Source organism: Schistocerca cancellata, chromosome 11 (assembly GCF_023864275.1).
Source record: "Schistocerca cancellata isolate TAMUIC-IGC-003103 chromosome 11, iqSchCanc2.1, whole genome shotgun sequence".
Classification (NCBI taxonomy): domain Eukaryota; kingdom Metazoa; phylum Arthropoda; class Insecta; order Orthoptera; family Acrididae; genus Schistocerca; species Schistocerca cancellata.
This window is the reverse complement of record NC_064636.1, coordinates 164905161-164928410: the sequence shown is the minus strand read 5'-3', so window position 1 is coordinate 164928410 and position 23250 is coordinate 164905161. Positions and strand designations below refer to the sequence as shown.

The 23250-nt window shown below is 40.1% G+C and overlaps 2 protein-coding genes across 4 annotated transcripts in view; one reads left to right on the top strand and one right to left on the bottom strand.

Moving 5' to 3' along the window:
- The window catches only part of LOC126108122 (ADP-ribosylation factor-like protein 5B), a 53155-nt gene extending 38190 nt beyond the window's left edge, over positions 1–14965 (bottom strand). Inside the window, exons 1-2 of the mRNA XM_049913366.1 lie at positions 14348–14965; positions 12116–12324 (exon numbers count right to left, since the gene is read on the bottom strand). Of these exons, the coding sequence (XP_049769323.1) occupies positions 12116–12324; positions 14348–14393 (255 nt within the window). The 5' untranslated portion in view covers positions 14394–14965. The remainder of the gene's footprint in view (positions 1–12115; positions 12325–14347) is intronic.
- Positions 14966–15653: 688 nt separating this feature from the next.
- LOC126108123 (phosphatidylinositol N-acetylglucosaminyltransferase subunit P) overlaps positions 15654–23250 on the top strand; it is a 43276-nt gene continuing 35679 nt past the window's right edge. For all 3 annotated transcript variants that reach the window (XM_049913369.1, XM_049913367.1, XM_049913368.1), the window contains exon 1: positions 15654–15784. The gene's annotated coding sequence lies outside the window, so the exon portion shown is untranslated. The remainder of the gene's footprint in view (positions 15785–23250) is intronic.

The following is a 23250-nucleotide window of genomic DNA, read 5'->3' as shown; positions in this document are numbered from 1 at the left end:
ACCTTCACTGACATTGTCACCTGCTTCCTACTTCGCTTTCAGCATTGGGTGGTGGAGGAGGAGAAGGAGGATACGCTGGTACTGAGCGCAGGACAGTATAACCTTCAGTTATACAGTTTGAGGCAATTGTCAGTAAAATACACTAAACAGGAGCACAAAACAGCACGGAAACTAAAAGTAACAAAATTCGGAAAGCTATATGTGTGCCTACACAGAATCACAAAACAAAGTATAGTGGCAATATTAAAACATTAGCTAAACAGGAAGAATGTCGTAGGAGGAGTTAAAACAATACAGCAGATTGACACGGCTGCCTGACTGCGAGAATAAAAAAAGGATGTGGAACCCACTCTGCAACATACTCAAACCTCCAGTCTAGAAGCTTATGCCAGAGTCCACAGACGTAAGAAAACTTTAAAACTCGGGTCACACTCGTCTCACGATTAGCTGAAATAGAGGGGCAGAACCTTGCCAATATTGGCTTCTGCCCTGACATCACGGTGTGAAATAATCTGTTAAACTACGGCGTGCAGAGATTCGCATTCCTCATCCTACAACTGCACGAACTTCCTACAGAGTGCAGAAATGACAGCCTGCAGGGGAATAGGACACCGAGCTGCAGCCTGCTCGGCCTGTTCATTTTCCCATATCCCTACACAATCTGGCACTCGGCAGAATGACACCTGCTCTGCCCACCGTCAGAGCAAGTATAGAGCCGGTCGTATATCGGTCGCGCCGACTTCTCAGCCGGGTACAGGTTCCGTAACGACCGGAATCGGAGCAGACGAGGAACTGTTTGCCCTGAATACGTCACATCTGCTCCAGTGCTTTCACCGCGGTGTAGAGCTCTGCCGAAAAACCGCTATACTCGTCACGCTGGCGAATCCTAGCGACGTGGTCGGGGAGCACTACAGAGCAGCCGAGGGCATCCCTCGTTTAGAGCCACCACTGTATACTACTGTGAAACAGTAATGCGTATCGAAAATGTTAAAAAACGTAAAGTGAAATGGAATATACAGTGTACTATCTTTCTTAAAATTAGTCAACTCTAAAATAAGTCCGGGCCTCTGTAGGAGCCAATGTGGAAATCTGCTCCAAAACTGTCGTAAAACATTAAGACCACCTCCTAAAGGCAATTCCGTGCGCGAATCCCGTACGGCATCATCGACTGTTACCCATTACGAAAAAGCCTTTCTGGTGGAGGCCGAGCAACGGAACGGTACACAGACGCGTACGGTACGAACAGTATTCTAGAAGCCTAGTGCAACGTACGTAGCGGTCGCCTGACGTGAAGTGGCGGTTCGCCAGCCTATACACAGAGGTTCGGTACGGGGCCCGTTCCGAACGCCCCATCGGCCGACCGGATCCCTTCACAGTGCACCGAGCCCGACACCTTCAAACGAGAGGGTCTCGCAGACCCGAACACCCGTAATCTAGCCGAGATCGACAGAGGCTCTGTAAAACCAGAGCAGACGAGTCCCGTCTGCTCCCCGTCCCCGTGTACTGTGGCTCAGACATTTTAAAATACTTACAGCCTTAAGAGGGACTTTTTTCAGGTCCTCAATATGTGGGAACCGTGTAAGTTTACAGTCAAATACGATGCTCAGAAACATCACCGTGTCTTTAAAATTAAGACCAGTGTTCCACAGCCTCAATTCAGTAAAGTTTAAAACGGAACGAGAACAGTTAAAAAGAACACACACGGACTTCTCGGTCAAAAACTTAAAACCACTCGTCTCCACCATTTGCCCGAACATCAGAGAGTTAGTCGCAGCTGACGAGCTGTCGTCGAAAGGCCGGAAGGAGAACAAAACACGAGGCAGTCGTCGACAGACGGAGAAAACCGGACGGGACTTTTCACTACTGACACAATGCTATTAATAGCTACGGCAAAGACAGTCACTCTCAAAACACTGTCTCGAGGAATAGCAGTATCCCGCTCGCAGCAATCCTGCGGGACGTCGCCGGCTCGGTATCTACAGTACTGTAACGAAAGGACAGAATAAAAATGGGAAGCCATCCACGAAATCCCCATTCGTGAAGCAGCTCGAGAATAACATGCCTCCGAGTAGTACCGTACGCCTTCTCGGTGTCAAAAAATATACCCAGAAGGTGACGGCGGTCCAGATGCCTGTTGTACAGCCACCTCCAGGGCGGCCAGATTATCGAAAATGGGACAGTACCTCCTGAAACCACCACGGAGGTGCCCGGTTTCTAAGAACGAGACGAGGCGGCAGTCGACTATCTCCTCCGAGGTCTTTGCTATGCAGCCAGTCAGGACGACACTACAGTAACTAATCGAGCACGTGCGGTCTTTCCTAGGTTTTAAAAGAGGAATTGAAATTGCCTCACGCCACGAGTCGGGAAAGTGACCAGATGCCAAAATGGCATTAAAAAGTACAAGGAGGGTATCTCCGTTTCACCTCATGAGGTGCTGCAGCATACTGTAACGGATTCTGTCGTAACCGGGCGACGTGTCACGAGACGCAAACAGTGCAGAATCCAGCTCCCACGTGCAAAATGAGCAGTTGTAATGTTAATCAGTGGTGGATCGGAAGACCAAATTGCTCCTCTCAGCAATGAACCTTTGGTGCTGGAAAACTACACTACTGGCCATTAAAATTGCTACACCATGAAGATGGCATGCTACAGGTGTGAAATTTAAACTGACTGGAAGAAGATGCTGCGATATGCAAATGATTAGCTTTTCAGAGCATTCGCACAAGCTTGGCGCCGGTGGCGACACCTACAACGTGCTGATGTGAGGAAAGTTTCCAACCGATTTCTCATACACAAACAGCAGTTGACCGGCGTTGCCTGGTGAAACGCTGTTTTGACGCCTCGTGTAAGGAGGAGAAATGCGTACCATCACGTTTCCGACTTTGATAAAGGTCGGATTGTAGCCTATCTTCATTGCGGTGTATCGTATCATGACATTGCTGCTCGCATTGGTTGAGGTCCAACGAGTGTTAGCAGAATATGGAATCGGTGGGTTCAGGAGGGTAATACGGAACGCCGTGCTGGATCCCGATGGCCTCGTATCACTAGCAGTCGAGATGACAGGCATCTTATCGGCACGGCTGTAACGGATTGTGCAGCCACGTCTCGATCCCTGAGTCAGCAGTTGAGGACGTTTGCAAGACAACAACCGTCTGCACGAACAGTTCGACGACATTTGCAGCAGCACGGGCTATCAGCTCGGAGACCATTACTGGCGTATCACCCGGCATGACAATATGGGGTGTCACTGGTTACACGTCTCGGTCACCTCTTGTTCGCATTGACGGCACTTTGAACAATCGACACTACATTTCAGATGTGTTACGACCCATGGCTCTACCCTTCATTCGATTCCTGCAAAACCCTACATTTCAGAAGGATAATGCACGACCGCATATTGCAGGTCCTGTACGGGCATTTCTGGATACAGAAAATGTTCGACTGCTGCCCTGACCAGCACATTCTCCAGATCTCTCACCAACTGAACACGTCTGGTCAATGGTGGCCGAGCATCTGGCTCGTCACAATATGCCAGTCACTACTCTCGATGAACTGTGGTATCGTGCTGAAGCTGCATGGGCAGCTGTACCTGTACACGCCATCCAAGCTCTGTTTGACTCAATGCCCAGGCGTATCGAGGCAGTTATTACCGCCAGAGGTGGTTGTTCTGGGTACTGATTTCCGTGAAAATGTAATCACATGTAATTTCTAGTATAATATATTTGTCCAATGAATACCAGTTTATCATCTGCATTTCTTCTTGGTGTAGCAATTTTAATGGCCAGTAGTGTAGATCTCTACTGGTGATTGCAGTAAATCAGGCAAAATAGGCCGTTACAGTCCAGGCAATGTCTTGTGTGGTTTGGAGAGTACCGTTCTCCACTACGGCAACCACGCGGCACTTCCCTCCTCTCCTAGAAATTCTACTGACCGTCTCCAAAGCAGCAGAACTCTCTGACGAACGATTAACGGTGCTCAGAAACTGTCGCCACGAGCTCTTCTCGCTCTCTCAAACAATGCGGCGACATTTTGGTCTCGCCACCCGAAAGGCTGCGAGATTATCGCCCCGTGTCTCCACCGGAGTGGGGGGACTGCGGTGGGTGAAAGTTCAGTTGTGGGCGAGACGACTGCCCCACGTACTCCCCGTACTCCGTCAGCTCTGGGGAAGAGGCAGATGCAGCACCAGGTAGAAGCGTGTCGACACGGTCCGACGTCTCACTACCCGATTTTACTTGTTGTTATTGCCGTACGTTATCTTTTCTCTGTTTCGAGGGCTCTGCCGGTGACAGTCGTGCCGGGCTTCTCGACAACCTCAGCCGTCGGAGGTGCCTGGGACTCTCCGATGTCGGCTGCTACAGGTTCTGAAACACTTGCTGCCTTGCAAGTGCACTGACAGGTGCAGGCGTTACTGCCGACATGCGAACCTCCGTTTGTGTAGAGGCGTCAACTTTCGAGGTACGCTCCTCGAGGATCGATGCCGAAGGTGTAGCAAATGCGGGAGGCTGCACGAACTTTTAGATCTTTTTGGCCTCACCACACGGGATGTGCTTTGGTGTTCTTATTTCTCGAACAGGGTGTATACGGGGACAAGGAAAAAAAATTTCCTGGATTATTCCCGGATTTCTCCCGGATATCCCGTTTAAAAAATATCGAAAATACACTTTTTCTGTGGTAAGTGACAGTAGGTTTTCCGTAGATTTTCCCTCGGAACTGTAAAACTTATCAATCCTTTGAATGGTTAACGTTTTATATAATCGCGTAGAACTTCTCAGGGGGGGGGGGGGGGGGGAAAAAAAAAAAAAAAAAAAAAAAAAAAAAAAAAAAAAAAAGGGGGGGGGGGCGGAGCAGAGAAGTTTTGGAGAGACTTTTAATAAAAAAAAGGAGAGAAGTTTTGGAAACACCTTTGATTTGCAGCAACATATACGCTGCATATTTTCGTATTACGAAAGCATAAATTCGAATTGCACCAAACACAGCGTGTTAGTTTTCGGAATGTTGCAACCGAGGTTGCGATGTCTTTTTGTAAGCGAGTCATATCTCGAGCCACGAGATCTCGCCAGCCGATGACAGCAGCTATTCGTGGCATAGGACACGTGTTATAGTCAGCCAATAGCAAGATTACTGGTTACATAGCGCGAACACACGTGGAAAAGTTAACGGTTTACATTAATGTACACAGTACCGTATATCTACAAGAAAAGCTAAGCTTTCACATATAATATTGGTCTCTAAGATTAACACGCTGCAATAGAAGTTAAACTTTCACATGTAATATTGATCTTTTTTTGCGTGTGTTATACTTTAAGATACATCACACAAATGTGCCAGTAAATTTAAAATTATGACATAAATGCCTCGGCTCGAAATTCTTGTAAGTGGCTGGTCCTCAAACTGCTCAGTTTCAAACACTCTGTGATTTAGATATCCATCCCACTTTCTCACGCGTAACATAATTCATCGTGCGTGAAAAGAAATTTCCTTTGAAAGTAATGCTTTTCTAACCACCGTTCGCAATACTGTTAGAAATAGGTTCGATTTACCAGTTCCCAGAGAGCTCCAGAAAACGCATTATTGTGCGTGTGCAACTGCAGTGGTGTAGGAAGCTCACATGTTCGTGTGTATAAAGCACTAAGAGAGCTTACATTGCACCATAAAAGAAACAGGGCATCGGAGGATACTCCAACGAGCATCGAAATTTCGTAAACCATACTAAAATGCATAATTCGGCTTGAAGTGCAAATTGGCTTTTTCCAGATTCACAATGAAGTAGGTCCCATCTGATATTAAGCTTTTCCGTGTTATTTTTGGGATGTAAATTTCCTTGGAGTACCAGTACTCTACAATCTAATGTTTGGTTCTTTATTATGGTGTAATGCCATACATGGCAGAAGATAACGTGCACTTGAAATTCAGCGAACAGCCGGCCGGAGTGGCCGTGTGGTTCTAGGCACTACAGTCTGGAACCGGGCGACCGCTACGGTCACAGGTTCGAATCCTGCCTCGGGCGTGGATGTGTGTGATGTCCTTAGGTTAGATAGGTTTAATTAGTTCTAAGTTCTAGGCGACTGATGACCTCAGAAGTTAAGTCGCATAGTGCTCAGAGCCATTTGAACCATTTTTTTCAGCGAAGAGTTGGAACTAGCCAATACTGTAGAATGAAACACTTCGTTTCAAATAAAATGATTGCCTCAGCGGAATTTCTTTAGCAAACTTGCAAAAATAACTTCATTCTTCTGCAAGGCGATTAATGCTTGACTGCTACTAACTTGGAAAGAAAATAAAATCAGAAACTGAAATTAATAATATATTTTTGCCCTCCGTAATTATGTGAATGTATTTTAATTCACTTGATAGCTCCCGGCCACAGAAATCCATTTTGTTTTCATTTGACGTGGGAGCTGTACACGAAGAGAAGCATCGAAATCACTTAACGTAAACACGGGTCACGTAGGACTAACCCCCTCCACACTGCAACTCTGTGCAAGCGCGAATCTGGCAGCTAGGGCGCGCGAGAAAAATTCTCGTTTGCATCTGGCTGCTTGCTGCTACTACCAATACAGCTAACAGCCAAACTTCAAGTAGCGGGAAGTGGGAGAAGGTACTGCTTATACGCGAGTCAAATGCGCATGCGCAACAGACTGCTGGCAACTGGTCAAACGAACCTAATGTGAACAGTTGTTACGTCATGCTCATAGCAAGTAGTTTATTGTTACGAAGTATTACAGTCTGCGCCCTACGGGCGTTGATATATTTTTGCTATCTGCAAACGCTTGTGCATGCACGGTGTTTATTGTCCTAAATTGCACATTTCCTTTGCCACTAAAGTTTTATTTTTTTCCCTCTCGTTTATATTTTATTGCTGCAGTTATCCAGTAGCCAGGTTACAATAACATTCTTTGCTAGAGAATCAATTCTGCAGTCAAAATTACAAAAATTTAACAGAAAGCTAAAACAATGAAAAATTCCCGGGTTTTTCCCGGTTTTCTCCCGGATGAAAAATTCCCAGGTTTTTCCCGGATTTCCCGGGTCGTATACACCCTGTCGAAGTTTGCATTCCTCTAGAAAGATTATGCAGTCCCTATTCTAAACACGGTGGTTTCCAGAACAGTTTATACATTTGACAAGAGACGTGCAACAGACTCCTTCACAGGCGACCTCAATGCAGTCGCCACACGTCGTTACAGCCTCGGGTCGTACGCCCAAAATGCTGGAATTTGAGACAGTCCGTCAGGTTTGGAACTTACAGCTGTACTTTTGGGTGAAGAAAGACCACCTCGGTGTGCTCTGGGGCTTTGTCAGTACTGAAGATGAAAATGTAGGACCGATTTTACCGAGTCCCTGTCCACCCTTTTCATAATTTTCTGAACATCAACAATTCCCTCGAGGGCCCACTCTTTCTATAGGAATTTCAACTAGATCCCTACACGACAACACCTTTGCTGAAGTTTAAGGAGCTACGGAGCTCGGTGTCTGTAGCATATTCCCCCGGGCACTTACCTCTCTGTAGGTTAACAGCTTCTCCAGAACTGGACATTTCCACCGACAGTGTCTCATTTTGCAACTGTACAGATTTTAGACTCCTGGCAGCTCCTGCTCAGCCCTTATGGACATATAAAAGTGAGACTCTCTTAAAACTTCCTTTTTTCCTTTTTATTAATAGAAACACATTTAGATTGCCACCTCATGTTCCGTTATTCTTTACTGCTTTGCTTTTCTTTACTCCCCGTCTGGAGAGCCAATTACCCGAGCCCTCTTATCGAGTCGGGCCTCGGTGCCCGTCGGCAGTCTACCCGTCCTACTGGCAGGTGTAAAATTAAAAGTCAAAGGATCCATTTTAGTCCCACGAGCAGCTAGGGAACTAGAAGTCCACCTAGACAGAGCGCCACGTACCTGGATAAGCCTCGTACAACTGATGCACGCTCAGTTTCCTAGGAGGTTCCCACTCTCGACTGTTCCACCTCGTCAGCCACACATCTTTTCGGTGCGCCGCGCACCGTAAGATTGAGGGCTTTTTAGACATTCCACCGCTGTGCCGCAGGGTGGCCACCGAAGCGTGCCTGTAGCTCATGGTGACAGAGGACACGCGGCAGGCAGCGGTCCCCGGCTCAGGTACACCGGAGTCTCCAAACGTGTATGAGGCAAATCAATTCTGAGTCCCTGGGGGGGTTTCTTTCAGTGATCGTAATGCACTTTCCGAAAAATAAACACACACAGACATTTGTAGACAAACAAAACGGTAAAAGTAACGCTAATCTGAAACATTTAATGCCGGAGCCATAACAACGCAAACTCTCAAACACTTTCATTGTAAGTTTTTATATAGTCCGAGACAAAAGGAGTGTCTGCAACAATATTCCTGGCGTTCGTGATAAATATTAGATTAAATGTACACGCTGCCAACTTTAAAGAATTCTCCAGGATTTGTGTATAAGCCTTTGGACGTCATATTAGTGGCAATATAATGCTAAGCAACACCAGCATATTTTCTACATCTGATGTACTCCTTTGTATGTACAGATCACTACTGTCATTAACATCCTCGCCAAATCTTGTAAAGTAGCAGGATAGAAGAACACACGTGGTTCGTGGCCAACTGAAGTTCACGACACCACCTACCAGTATATATGTGAAGGTATTTAATTAAATTAACATGTACTGTAATGGTATTAGCTGGCTCGATGAATGACAGAGGTACCTGAAATTTAATTGAGATGAAATATAATGATATTTAATCACTAACTGGGCATATAAGGATAAAACAAGTGTCCAAACTTGTGCTTACAAAATTCAAGCACAGTAAATTAATAGCAATCATTATTCAGTTAATCGAAGTTGCACGGGTCCTGTTAGTATCAAAATCAAATCTGTATTAACAAAGTTACAAAGGAAATGACATCCAACATCACTTTATAAAGGTGTTTCATGTCATTTCACCAATACACTCTCGATATTTTGGCACATTAATCATTTTAGAAAGATCGCAACACATCTGAATCGACAATTCTGTAGCCTGTTTTGCAAAACTAATTAAATTTTACTTGTAAACTTCAAAAATATCTAATTCAAACAGTGTATGTTTTCGTGCTGCAATTGTTGAAACATATAAAGACCAGTGGCAGCAGCACTGACAAGGCTGGTACTCTCTCAGACTTTGTAGGGCCAAGTTTGTATCATCTTTGCGGTACAATTAATTGACTTTATTTAAATCAATAAATTGCTTCAGCCACATTATTTCAATTCTATTAACTCTACGAGTCGCTCCGGATGTTTGACGAGACCTCACTTTCCTAACAGGTGTAGAGTAACACAGGGAAGAGATACTCACCTCATCCGAGAACATCGAGAATTTTAGTAAACAGATTTGTAGCCGTATAACCACGATACATTTTAACGTCCGTCTCTTTAATCGATTGTAAGATTTTGGTGTCACTGCCGTGTCGGTGTTGTGGCACGGCGCTGCTTTTGTCCGAAGGCGAGAACAGAAATACCGTAAAGCGAGACGAGGTGTGTAGCCGACACGCACTTTCTGACAGCTCAAATAGAACTACCTGTTGCCAGCATACAGTACAACTGAAATGATGGCAGAAAGCGTGATCAGACAAATTCTCGCTAAACTGAAGGTTAGAATCTCCTTTGACAATCGCGTGGAGTGTAATTTAAAACATTCTCTTTTTTTTAATGACCGATATTGTCAGGAATCGGACAGCAGTCTGACAGGGAGAGGTCCCCAGTTTGGGACTGACTTTATGAATTAATCTGTACAGTACTGTAGGTTAAAATCCCAGCCACCACACACTACAAAAATTCACTGTGGTGGGCATTTTTCGCAAGTAGTTAATGAAAAAAATTTGGAATTTAATGTACTGCTCTACAGCTTTATATAAAAATATCATATAGAGCAGTTATGCAATGTAATGCTTACAGTACAAATCTCATAGCCAGACAATATGGGCTCAAGTAAGTTTTTATTTTTAATCTTTATCAAAATAATTTGGTCATTATTTTTATTCTAGCAGTGGGTTTAAGATAAATGTTTTAATTTCTGTTCAGTTGTCACGTCATTTTAATCACCGTATTAACTTTTTTGATAGCTCTCGTTTCTTCTTCCCATCATTCTTTTTCCAGCTGCAAATTGCATGTGAATGTAAATAATTATTTTTCTTTGTCTACTACGATGTTGATCTACTTGGTAAAAAATGAAAGATGAAATAATCTATTTATATGTGCAATTTTGTCAAAAATGCAATTTTTGCTACACAATGTACATCTTCTTGGACAGTATTCGTGATACAAACGTTTAAAACATAAATTCCTCTTGCACTACGGACAAAATAATGTAGATGAAGATTTAAACGGAAACAGCGATTATAAGTAAAACAAAATTTGAGCAAAATAAAAAATAGTAATATTGAATAATGAATGCAGTAACATGGCCGAAAATATACAATGATGGAAGAGAAGAAATTTATGTTAGTGCATGGACATAATTAAAATCACATTCAGTAAGACGCCAAGTAGAAAAAGAATTGTAGGAAGAAACAAATGAGAGCAACTGAAGAAGCTAACAAGGTGATTAAAATGATTTGACAAAGAAACAGAAGTAAAAAAATTCCATTTAAACTAATTATCTGAATAAACTAATAATCGAAATTATTTTGATAAACATTCAAAAATAAAAAATTTCGCAGCACCTGACGAGATTTGAAGCCACAAGCTCATGTATTTGAAGCTTGCACCACATCTATTATTACACTACTGTGAAAATACTTCTTTTTTAAACTATTTTTTAATTATTGTGAAAACTTTTTTTTGTCAGTTATTCACAAACGAGAGCCCGCAATGTTGAACAGCTGCAGGGTATAACACCTGGAACCAGGTCAACAGAAGCGTCTGATTCCATCCGCCTGGTTTGACCCATGACGAAAATTGCCGAATTACCATCAGAGAGGGTGCTGATGATATTTGCAGAACCTCTGGATCATGCCCAGCAATTTTTTTTTTCCGGAAGATTTGGACATGAAATTGAAGAGCCAAGACTGAAAAGAATTCGACAAGTCTGATCACATCTGACAGTTCTTCTCACTGTTTTCACCAATTACAATAGGATAGTGAATTACGAGATCCTGCCTTAAGGTCATGTGGTCAATAGGGAAGTTATGCTCCACTCAAGTGAAGTAATCCAAAGGAAACTACTAGAATTGTGGCAAAACCACTCGTGCTCACACCCAATGCTTGTTCATGATTTTTTTTTTGGAAAAAATAAAAGACTATTACATTGCCTCAGACACCGTATTTGCCACATATGCCCCCTGCAGCTTTTTTCTATTCCCAAGGCTGAATACTGTGAAAGGATGTCATTTTGCCACCCCCGACGACAGAAAAAAAAAAATCACTGAAGGAGCTGAATACTATATTGAAACTCGAGTTCCAGAAGGGCCTCCAAGATTGCAAAAATTGCTGGCACAAGGGTATTATATCTGCGAAGGATTGCTTTTGACGACAACGAATAAATAACGATTCTTTAAGAAAAACAAAAATTCTCATTACTTTTTGACCACATCCCATATCTGAGGCTACAGTACACACCAGTCTATCATGGCTGTAGTATTTTTGTGTTGAGTTTTGTTGGCTTTGCCACCTCTCAACCAAAATTTCACATTACATCCTAATCTATGCTAAAGGTTAGTCTGTCAGCTCATCTAGATTTCTCTTTTTCCCCCTTCTCCAGTCACTAAAGAAAACGAAAATTAGTACTCAATACCCAACCTTAAAATTCAAAATAATCAAATTAGTCAAAGTTATTCTTGCATCCACCTCACAGAAAATAAATGTAATCAATTTGTATATTCTACAAAAAGAAATCAGATTCAGCAATTTTCACTGACTATCGTACATTATCACCCGACTGGCTAGGCCCGACATCAACGTTTAGTTAACATCGGCACACAATGCGACAGGCACTTACACTGTGAGTGACCTTTAGCTGTTTGCAATCAAAACAAACAAATTAGCTAAGTTATGAAGGTGGTGCACACATTTTTAGAGCTATTCATAAACTGTATAATGCAATGTCACTGTGAAACGAGTATTCTGACAGTGCGGTCGGCAGGCTCACCTCCGTGTTGGCATAGTAGGTGCTCCAGGCAGCGCGCAGGGACTGCTGGCCACCCAAGTCCCACATGATAAAATGGATGTTCTTCCAGACCACCTCCTCGACGTTGGAGCCAATTGTGGGACTCGTGTGCACCACCTCGTTCATCAGGTACTGGTACAGGATCGTAGTCTTGCCCGCATTGTCCAGGCCCACCATCACAATCTTGTGTTCTACAAACCACACGATCTCAGTTTCCTTTGATATGGCAGTCTAACACTTACAAACTAATGCACTCTACAATAAGTTGAAAAACATCTCCTTTTACTTTCTGTGTAATATTTGTCATCATAATAAAATGAAAATAAACATCTCTAATGCACAGACATAAAAGCATACAAGGAAATATTTACGGGATATGACACGTGATCGGCAATGAACTCGAGGGAAGCTTGCCTGCATTTGTCATATTATTTTGGGAAACCTCAGAAAACCCAAATCGATACGGTTGAAAAGTGCAAATTCCATCCGTCTGAATAGTAAGTGCAGTGTCTCATTCGGTCGGTATAATGTTCTTTCGATTACACACAATTTTCACAATTGTAAACAATACACACAGCAACATCTAAACTCAAATATACAAATAAAAACATTAGAAACACCATGTATGTAATATAACAGCTCACTTCAAAGAAGATAGTCTACCAATTGCTTGAACTGTTTACTATAGAATTCCTGCTGCTGCTTCTCTGATTTCATTGTTTTTCAGTGTATGAAGGTGAAGAGCAATAACGATTTTTTTTTGTTTTTGTGTGTGTGTGTGTGTGTGTGTGTGTGTGTGTGTGTACATGCGCGAGGGAGGGAATGCATTTGTGTGGCACATGTTAAGTTACAATTTACAATCTTGCGGATGTAACACTTTAACCACTTTTGATCAGCCTGTGGTCACTGCTGGACAAAGAATAAGCTGCAAGTGGCGACATAACATTCCTGTTGTTTCGTTGACCTAAGTACTTTTGTGATTGTGTCAACAACAGATCGGTCTATCTCCATGGAAAACTTTTCCAAGCTCGAAAAGGCAACAAATCTAACAGTAGAGGTCTCATATCTCTTCACGTGTTATAAATACTATCAAACTGTCTGTAACAGGAACGAACATGAAACACATCAAATTAAAAACAAAAATAAACCATCACCCTTCAAATAAAAATGGAGAAATAACAAAGAGAAAGAATCCCATAAAATCCAGTTACAAGAGTAGTGGGAAACATTTTGAGCATATCACATTTTAAAAGTATCTTGGATTAACACCATGAAGCTGTGTGAAGTGAGAATCAGGTAAAAACAGTCTCAGGGAAGATACGTTTGTTTGAAGGGTTCTGGAAAGTCCAGTGCATCTCAAAAAGATAACCACACATGCAAGATGCTAGTGTGACCAAATTTTACATTATTGTTGTGTTTGGAATAATTTAAAGTAGGTATGAAAAAAAATCATTAAACTAATTTACACATGCACTGACAGAATTGTTGCAGGCTAATATAGCCCTTATGCAATTTTAACAAAAACGGTTGGGGTACCTAAATGGGAAACCTTGGAAGAAAGAGGACCTCTGCCTTATTAATTAACTGGCTCAATCCAGGTAACACACACTGTGCAACAATTTTTCTGTCATCCCTTAACATCTCACAAAGGAATTATGAGAGTAAGATCAGAGAGCTTACGCAACATCTCCAGATGCAGTGTCATTTAACAGCTGACATGCAACCACCACAGTTGCTACTTGGGCACGAAAAAAAAAATTATTCAAATATCTAGAATGTTACAACTAGAAGAAAAAAATGAAAGATGACAAACTGAGAATGCTGGTCAAATACGGATAAAAATAACAAAATAGGTAATACAAAATTGCCTAACTTGCTACTAGCTTGGATCCCATAAACAATGCTGCGAGATCAAACATGACAACAAAAATCTCAGGCAGTTACTAATTTAAATAACTTAAGCTACTTTCGTTAAGGGATAAAACAAACAATTTTGATGACATGACAACATGAACAGCATTCTGACAAAATTGTGCGAAGAACTAAGGGTGTTTCATTCCGTGTACTTACACTAATGTTTATAAATTACTAGTGTATGACGTAAGAAGTGCTGAATGTAACCCACAATAGTTAACAGCTGGTGATATGTAGCTAACTACTACTCACAGAATAAAAATAAATAAACAGTGTGCCAAATGGCTCTCTTTCCCTTACCTTCATTTCCGAACAGGCTCCAAATTTTAGAAAACAGCAGCCCCATTGTTCTATCACTCAGTGTTATACAAAAAAATGGAACTTGGTAAACAATCACCAGCCTATTGCCATCGCAATATGGTACGTCGACGAAAAACCACGTAAACCGTTATAAAAATACTCACTTTCACTCAATGCCACTGGCGACTGGTATCTCTCATACATCAAACAAGTACTATGAACTTACGTAAATTTAACAAGTTACAGTTTCTAACCTAACATGATAATGAATTAACCATAAATAAAGCTGGCAGGCACTATCGATTCCAACACCTTCTTTACTTGTCGGACACGGAATTGCCATTTACTCCAGTTTCTACAACCTATGTGTAAAGTAGGCCATTTGTTACAGTTAAATGACCATGAAACATGAGGTCTGCGAAAAGGTGTTGTACTATCTATAAAACGGCTTGTACATCACAGAATCGTTAGCATAATAACAATGTCGATGACTTCTTGACGCTTAGAGCGGTGACTAATGAAGGCTTCGTATGGTGCACTTAATCTCATTTAAACGTCACTCTCCCAGTAAAAAATACTATCACTCCCACAGCCTTTCTCTTGTTGATTCTCACTGTGACGTCACGCAATCAGATTTCGCTTGCGCATAGGAAGAAACCTCTGATTGGTCAAGGCCGCCAGCATTGTGCGACTAACGTTATCGATAACGAATGCGGAAGAGAACTATCGATACGGTAGAATATCGAATCTATTGTGAGTATCGTCCTCTATGGTCGAAGGTATCGTCGCTATGTCGGTGGAAGGTGATGAATATGAGTTGTATCCTTTTGTAACAACAGCGAAGGCTCATTAATTGATTAAAGTTATAGAGCTCTGTTGTAGAAGTGTAATCAACTCGTGTACTGAAAGTTGGACCTGCTAATGCGATTATGTGGCGCTACGTTGTTCGGTAATCGGAATCGGGCGGAATGAATCCCTTGTTTACATGTTGGCATTCAACTCACAAATTATGTGCAGCAATTACAGAACGAATTAATGTAATTTATTTCCATGATAAAGTAGTTCTTTTTCCTTAAATAATGCTCTGTAGACAAGTCGATATTCCGTTTCTAGCGAAACGACACGCTGAAATAGCACACAAGGTCCTAAGAGTGGATCTAGAGCCTGCCAGAAGCAAAGTGAAAAAGAATTTCTCTATCAATGAAAATGTTTTATCTATGTGAGTTCCCTTTCTTCCAAGTTAGCAGGACAATCATTACCATTTTTCGTTTACGGTGAAGTTTATACTGTGGCCTTTATTTTGCAGTAAAGTGAGGGCGCCAGAAGTAAGGAATCTAAGGGTGTGCATGACGAATTTTTTCGAGAGTCTCCTCTCAGTAGTTGAGACAATTGAAGAATTCGGGGAAGAAAACAGTTAACGACATTAACACTGAAGAGGTGAGAAGGAATAACATCCTCAAATATCCTATTTATAATTTTAAAAAAATTCTCTAGCATTTGTTTAGGTTTGTTCAATTTTAGTTAAGTTATTAATAATTTTATTCTAATTAAGCTTTGAACATGTTGTGAATGAATATTACTTTCCTTTATTATTAAACAAATGTATATGAAATTTTGTTGTTCACATTTGAGTGTAATATGGACAAAGCAAATCTGTATTTCTTGATATTGTGTAGCTCTTTTACTTGCAAAACTTTGGAGCTATCTTCTGGAGGAGATGAGGTGAAAGTTCACCTTTTTATGAGCAAATTTTTCGAAGACATACACAAGACTATCGTATGTCACTGATAAACATACATTGATGTATTTTTCATATGTGCATTATAAAATGAAATTTACTGTCACATGTTTCTTGTCACCTAAATGCATACTTTGTCAGCAGGAAAAGCTACCAGTTGATAATTGTTCAGCCTTTCCATAAGGGTGCATTGGACATTATATATATTTTTAAATACTTGGTTCCTTTCTGGAATACAAACTTTTATTAGTTGGTAAAAAAGATTACTGGGCGATTTTAGTAGTTCACTGTTATTGTCAAAGAAAAAAAATTTAAAAAATGGTGTGACAAATGGGACAAAAATTAAGTCTATGGATCATTCGATGTTAAAGAGACTTTGTGACAAAAAAATTAAAAAGACAATATTTCAAATATAATCTTAAAAATGTCAAGTTAAAAGTACATTTGTTCATTGCAAAATAATCATGACTATGAAAACATTAAATTTCTACCGTCACTAAGTGTTTAAAGTGCACTACTCTATGGTGCCACAGAGAGGTATGTTTTATGCTATTTCCAGATGAGTATTAGTTGTGTTATCTATGGCCGATTGTTCTACTGTTGCAAAGAATATTGAAGTCAACATTGTTATAGCTCATAATAATTCGTTTTGTTGAGCTAAGCTATTTGCATTTCTTTATTTTGTTAGTTTTATAATATATGTGCAGCTTGTAACACCCATAACAAAAAAGATACAAAAGTTTAATTTGTAATCTAGTAAATTTGTTCTGTACAATACCTTTCTGTAAAAGTGAGGTTATGCACATGTTTTACAATATCATACCATTACATGGCATTTTGAAATCTTATTTAACAATCTTAGGGCTGTTACGGGTGTTACTAATTTTTGTTTCGGGTGTTACTTAACACATGCGTATCACCCGTAACGTGAATTGGAAGGTTTAATGCCACCTTCAGCTGTAGTAGGCCTAGGCCCTACATTTAAATTATAACCGAAGAGTATTATTATGAATGAAAAAAGTTTTTTAACTATGTTTATTACATATGAAAACAAAAATTTTTATTCCTCTGCATACACTTGTTTAAGCACTACACCTGCATTATAAAAGTTAATTGGAACTTTACCAAGAACAACAATATTGCTAACCTCAGTCTTAAATTTTGTATAGGCCCAGTAAACTGCTTATTGAGGCAAATTCTAGCCATTCATAAGAGCCTACAATTTCATAAGCATACTTGAGTATTTGAGCAAAAGCTGTTCCATCTGTTCCAAGCAATCACAAGGAATTATTGAACGAATTAAGTTGTAATTCACAGAAGAAAGACTGTGTTTTTGGGTCATGCCAGGAATGTCAAATTAAATTGAGCAAATTTATCCCAGAAGGCTTTGACTTAACAAAAAAGAGTGTCTGGCAGCAATGGGAAAATGATGTGAAACATCTTCCTTGTCTTAGTGAACATTCAGTGAGCTGCGATGATGCCTTAGCATCACTGGTTGACAAATTGCCTCAGTTTAAAAAACATTGCTATGTGAAGATAAAGCAGAGTGATTTCTTCCAAGGAAAGAAAAACAGCCTTGATGTTGAAGAATGTGTTCTTCAAATGGACTTTGCAGAGAATTATGCTCTAATTTCACAAGATGAGGTACAGACTGCACACTGGACACATTCACAAGTAACTATTTGCACTTTCTGCATTTAGTTTGCAAACCATGAAGTCAGGTCCTATGCAGTCATCAGTAACGACCTTTCACACACGCAATATTTTGTGTGGACTTTTCTTAAAACTGTTATAACGGAGCTTAAAAAAGCGTTTTCTAAAGTTAAAATAGTTTTTATATTTTCTGACAACTGTGCTGGGCAGTTCAAAAATAAATATACTTTGTCCAAGCTTTGTTATTTTGAGAGAGACTTTGGATTGACAGTTGAGTGGAATTTTTTTGCCAGTCCACATGGTAAAGGAGCCATGGATGGCATTGGAGGTGCACTCAAGGGGAGCATGTGGACAGCTGTAAGATCTAGGAAAGTTATTATTAACAACGCAATTGACTTTTATGACTACACTCCGACGAGTTTTTCTAAAATTAAGGTACTATGGGTTGATAAGATAACAGTGGAGCATAACATTCCTATTTTGGATGAAAGGTGGAAAAATTTACAAGCAATTCCTCAAATCCAGGGCTGCCATCACTTTCGGCCTTATAACACAACTGATTTGCTGGCTTCAAAATGGCTTCAAAAACAGCAGAGTCATTGATGACAAGGATGTCAGTATTTATTACTGAGGAGGCCAAAGTTAAAACATTACATGCAAAAGATACATAAACTTCTATGAAGTGTGCGGTTCTGATGATTCTGATCAGGAGACTGTTTCACTATCTGAATCACAAGACAATATTGGAAGTGCTTGTGAGTTAAGCCTAACTAATAAAGTTGAAAAGTCTGATTTAAAATTTGAGTTATTTGTCTTGGTTGACATTCCAAGTGACAAAAAGAAGCCAACCCTATCCAAATTTCAATACTGTTACTTGGGAATTTGCCAGAGTGAGGTTGATGAGGAGGAGGATGTGAAAATAATGTTCCTGAAGTCAGTAGGAAAAAGTAAAACGCTTTTTAAACTAGACGAAACTGATGTTTGTTTTGTGAAATTCAGTCTAGTACTATCTAAGGTAACAACACCAGAAATCAAACAACAAGGTAACCGTTTGTACTAAGAGTTCAATTTTGAGTTGGATGTTGCTGAAAAAGATTATTAAATGAAGTTTTTAAACCATCAATAATAAGAAAACATTTTTGTCATAAATTTATTAGGCCTACAAAATGAGGTAAATGGTAAGTAACGATATCTTGGTCTAGTTGTACTATAAAATTGTAACAAAAATTTTTGTGTAATAAATAGCTTTATCCTTCAAATATGTTTTCTTAAGTACATACTTTTATTCCAAATAAACTACAATACTTCTTTTCTTTTTATGCAATTGAGACATAAATTTCTTCCTTCAAGAATCAAATCTGATGCATCTATGTAACACCCGTAACATTTAATGTAATACCCGTAACAGCAAAAAAAAATATATATATATACTGAGTTATGATGTCCAAAAAAATAAAAATTTATATTTCAAAATAAAATTTGGGGCAATACCTTTTAACAGTTGTTTTACAAGAATAAAAGCTTCATCAAGTTTGCAGAAATTAGAGAATTCCCTAACTCATAACAGGCGCCAGGTCAATTCCAGTATCAACATTTCTAACATGAAATATAATGTAAGCCTTAAAAGTTTTCAATATTAAATTCAATAAATATTTTTCCTTACATTATTTTTCCTAATTTTAAGGTGTGTACATGTAACACCCGTAACTGTGGAATTGCCCCTATGTTGTTGTAGTCTGCAGAATATTCAAGCAAGATTTGTGTGATTTATGTATACATTAAATCTAGTGTAACTACTACGAGAACTTGAAACCTCAAGAACTGTACTTAGCACATCTTAATGTAGGGCCATTTATAAATTTAAATTTCTGAAACAATAAATGTTATGCACGGGACAAGTAATGTGATGGACAGGACATGCCTGATGATTGGCCCTCCAAAATTATATTAAACGCTTTCCAGATGGCTAAAACTGTATAAAGTGGCAGTAGCAACAGAAATAAAGCTGCAGTCTTAAAAACAGCTCAAAAACTAAATTAAACCATAGAGACATGAAATTTGCTGTAAAAGTTATCAAACTTGACCCCCCCCCCCCCCACTGTTTTGTACAACAGGAGAAGAAATTATTTTCAGCGCTTCATCTTTGCTGTAGTATGTTCAATCTATTTACTGACAGCACTTACACTGGCCTGCTGTGCTCTGACCGCTCTAATCACTTCACTAGTGTAATTTTTTTCCATCGTAAGTCACAGCAACTCATTTCCAAAATGCATTATCTATGTCGGCTTGTACAGCAGTCATTAATATCAGTGCTATTTTGAATCTCAGGAACGTGACAGCATAATCATCTGACTCGTCCTATGAGTAAATTTCATATATTCTTACTCGGTTTTAGGGCTCTGTACCTCAATTGGTAAAAATGAAGGGTCAACAGAAGTGTCCGATCCCACACATCGGCTTTGACCCGTGACATAAGGGTGTCGTCGTGTGTTACGTCACGACGGTGCGAAGTTTGGTTTGTGAGTGTGGCGTGTTTGCAGATGTTGTCGTATTGTGGTTTGTTATGCTCACTGGTGATATGTTCACGGTTTTTGTTTGTGTGGTGTAATGGGCTCAGTTTGCTTTTGCTCATTATCCAGAATTGTTTGAGTGTCGGTGTGTTTGTAGCGGAATTCGTTTCAGTGAGTTAACGATTTTGTGTGAAGGTCAATTTAGTGTTGTTCGCTGTATGTCGTGTGGTAATTTTAGTAAAATTAATCGGTTGTCGATTTTGTTCAGGAATGGATATGACGGATAAAATTAACAGTGCGCAGGTCGAGGGAAGTGTTCGATCCCAATGTGTGGCTGCGACTGTCGGTATTGGTATCGGGAGATGTTTTTGAGCTATATAGGCCGAGGGAAGTGTTTGATCCTAATTTATGGGATCGGGAGCTGCTGTTGAGCTATTTAGGTCAAGGGAAGTGTCCGATTCCAGATGTTATTTTGGTATTTGGGGAGCTTCGTGATGTCTCTTTGTTTTTTTTGTTTTGTATGGGGGTGGGTGTCTAAATTTGTTTATATTTAGTTTGCCCCCACCCAAAAAACACCCCATTTCCCGCGCTTGTCCCGTTAGTGTCATTGGGCTTTTTATGGAAAGTGTGTGTGTGTGTGTGTTTCTCGATGTATTTTCGTCCTCCTAATGTGTACGTAACGACTTTATATGCGCCATATTGGAATCGTGGTTTATGGTCGTTTCTGCCATATTTGTGACGTCACGGGTCAAAGCAGACGGACTGGATCGGACGCTTCTGTATTCCCAAAATGAAACCCATTTGTGTAGGTTTGCATTGTCGTCATCCTGTCTGTTAACAGAACCCTTTTTTTCATATGAATGGATGGGTGTGTCAGGTTAAAATTTGTCACCTACTAAAGCCTACACTTCCTTGGCTGTGTAAAATATTTAACGTTGTAAGTCAGTGCAGTCAAAGGTACAGCCATTTGTGTCACATACTTTGACGATCTAACTCGCTGTTGGGTAGTTCCCATTGACATAGCACCATAAAGTTGAGGAAGAAGCAAGGTTTCACAGTACAAGTAAAGGAAAAAAAAAATCTGAAAATTGGGTATTTGCAGTTATATCACAAAAAAGGTCATTTGTTACCTATTTGTCTGTCCATCTGCCCATCTGTTAAGACCTGTTTTTCTCAGGAATGAGTAGATGTATAAAATTGAAAGCTACATTGCATACTAAGACATATGCTGGATAATGTAAAAAATTTAAGCTCACTCAGTGCAATCAGAAGACATGGCCATTTGTGGCACATATTTTGATACTCGCAGACTCTTCTGTAAAAACTTAAAGGGCATTTCCCACTGATCTAGAATCATAAAACGACAAGGTTTCACAGTACAAGTCTAGGAAGAAAATCTGAAAATTGTTAATCAGTAATTATATCACATGAAAAAATATTTTTGTCTTTTTTATTTGTCTGTCTGTTTGTCCTTCTGTTAACGCTCCTTTTTCTCAGGAACGGGTAGACTTATAAATTTTGACACTCGCAGAATTGCTCGTCAAAACCTGTAAGGTACTTCCGTTTGACCTTGTAACATGAAATTTGGCGAGAAGCAAGGTTTCACTGTACAAGTAAAGGAAAAAAAAGATCCAAAAATTGTTAAATTGTAATTACTGCATGTAAAAATTCTCTCTTTGCCATTAGCACTAGCATATTCAGCACCCATCAAAAGCGTAATAGAAATGTATTAATGTTTGCAAACATACATTTAAGCTGTATGTACGCTGTAGTTGTGTTTTAGTAAGCAAATGTGGGATATTTTATTAAATGTTCTGTCTGTTATAGATCCCCTACTCACTTCCTTTTGTACGTCCAGTCGAGTCTCATGAACTACCATAGAGATCTTTACATAGTTGATTCCTCAGATAGCTTAAGTGTCTGTATATGATTAAATTTGCACAAAACCCTCAGTGTGCAAGTCCTACACACACTTACCCCCCCCCTTTCCCGCCCCCCTTTTCTTCATCTGTTATGGCAAGCAGTAAATGATCACAAGTTATATTGTCTGAAAAAGTGGCTGGACTGAGTTCTGGGCACATCTGATACTGAGCCACTGCTTAGAAAGCATTTGTTCATGTTTTACTACTGTTTCTGTACTTATTAAAAGAAATGAGGTTCCTTTTATTTCTTCTTTTGCACTATCAAATAATTGCTGTGGGTTAGACAGTGTACTGGCGAGACATCACTCATTACGAACCTTTCTTTTAACATTTCCATCAGTTGATCCTTCTCTGCGGAATGTTGCAAAAAGAAAGAGAGAGAGAGAAAGAGAGAGAGAGAGAGAGAGAGAGAGAGAGAGAGAGAGAGATGAGGGGGGCAGTGGAGCTCTGCACCAGTCATCTCTTGGGTAGCATGATGGCCTCACAATAAATTTATTTTTAAATTCAGATGTTGCCACATCTTTGTCATGTGTAAGGTGGTCACTACTGCAAAAGACTGCTCTCTAACTCCAGTCCAAGCACATGCACTCAAGATAATCTCTTGTTTGTAACAGTAATGTGCTGACTGTATTTCATCCTGGGAAACCATTGAGTAGTTTTGCGTAAAATCCATTTGCAGGACATTCTGTTGCACTGGTATTCGGATTTTTTCTTTTCAGACTACGCATCTTGAAAATTATAAGAGAGTGTTTCTTGAACACTGGAACCTGATCTGTAATTTCAGAACTCATTTATTGGAGAGGATCATTTTCTTTCAAAAGGACTATCTTTTTATTTCTCTTCTTCCACTACTTCCATTTTACAGACTGGTTTCTGGCAACATCTTTTGAGAGGCATTGATAAAGATCAGGGATGTTATAAGAAATGTCACAGTGTCTTAACATCTGGGGCACTTTCTCTGTTGCAAGACACAAGAGGAAGCAAGCCCCTACTAGGAAAGTGTACCCACACACTATTTATAGCCTCTAGCAGGTAATTAAAGTTAGCACGATATTGAAACACACATACATTAAGTCGAGT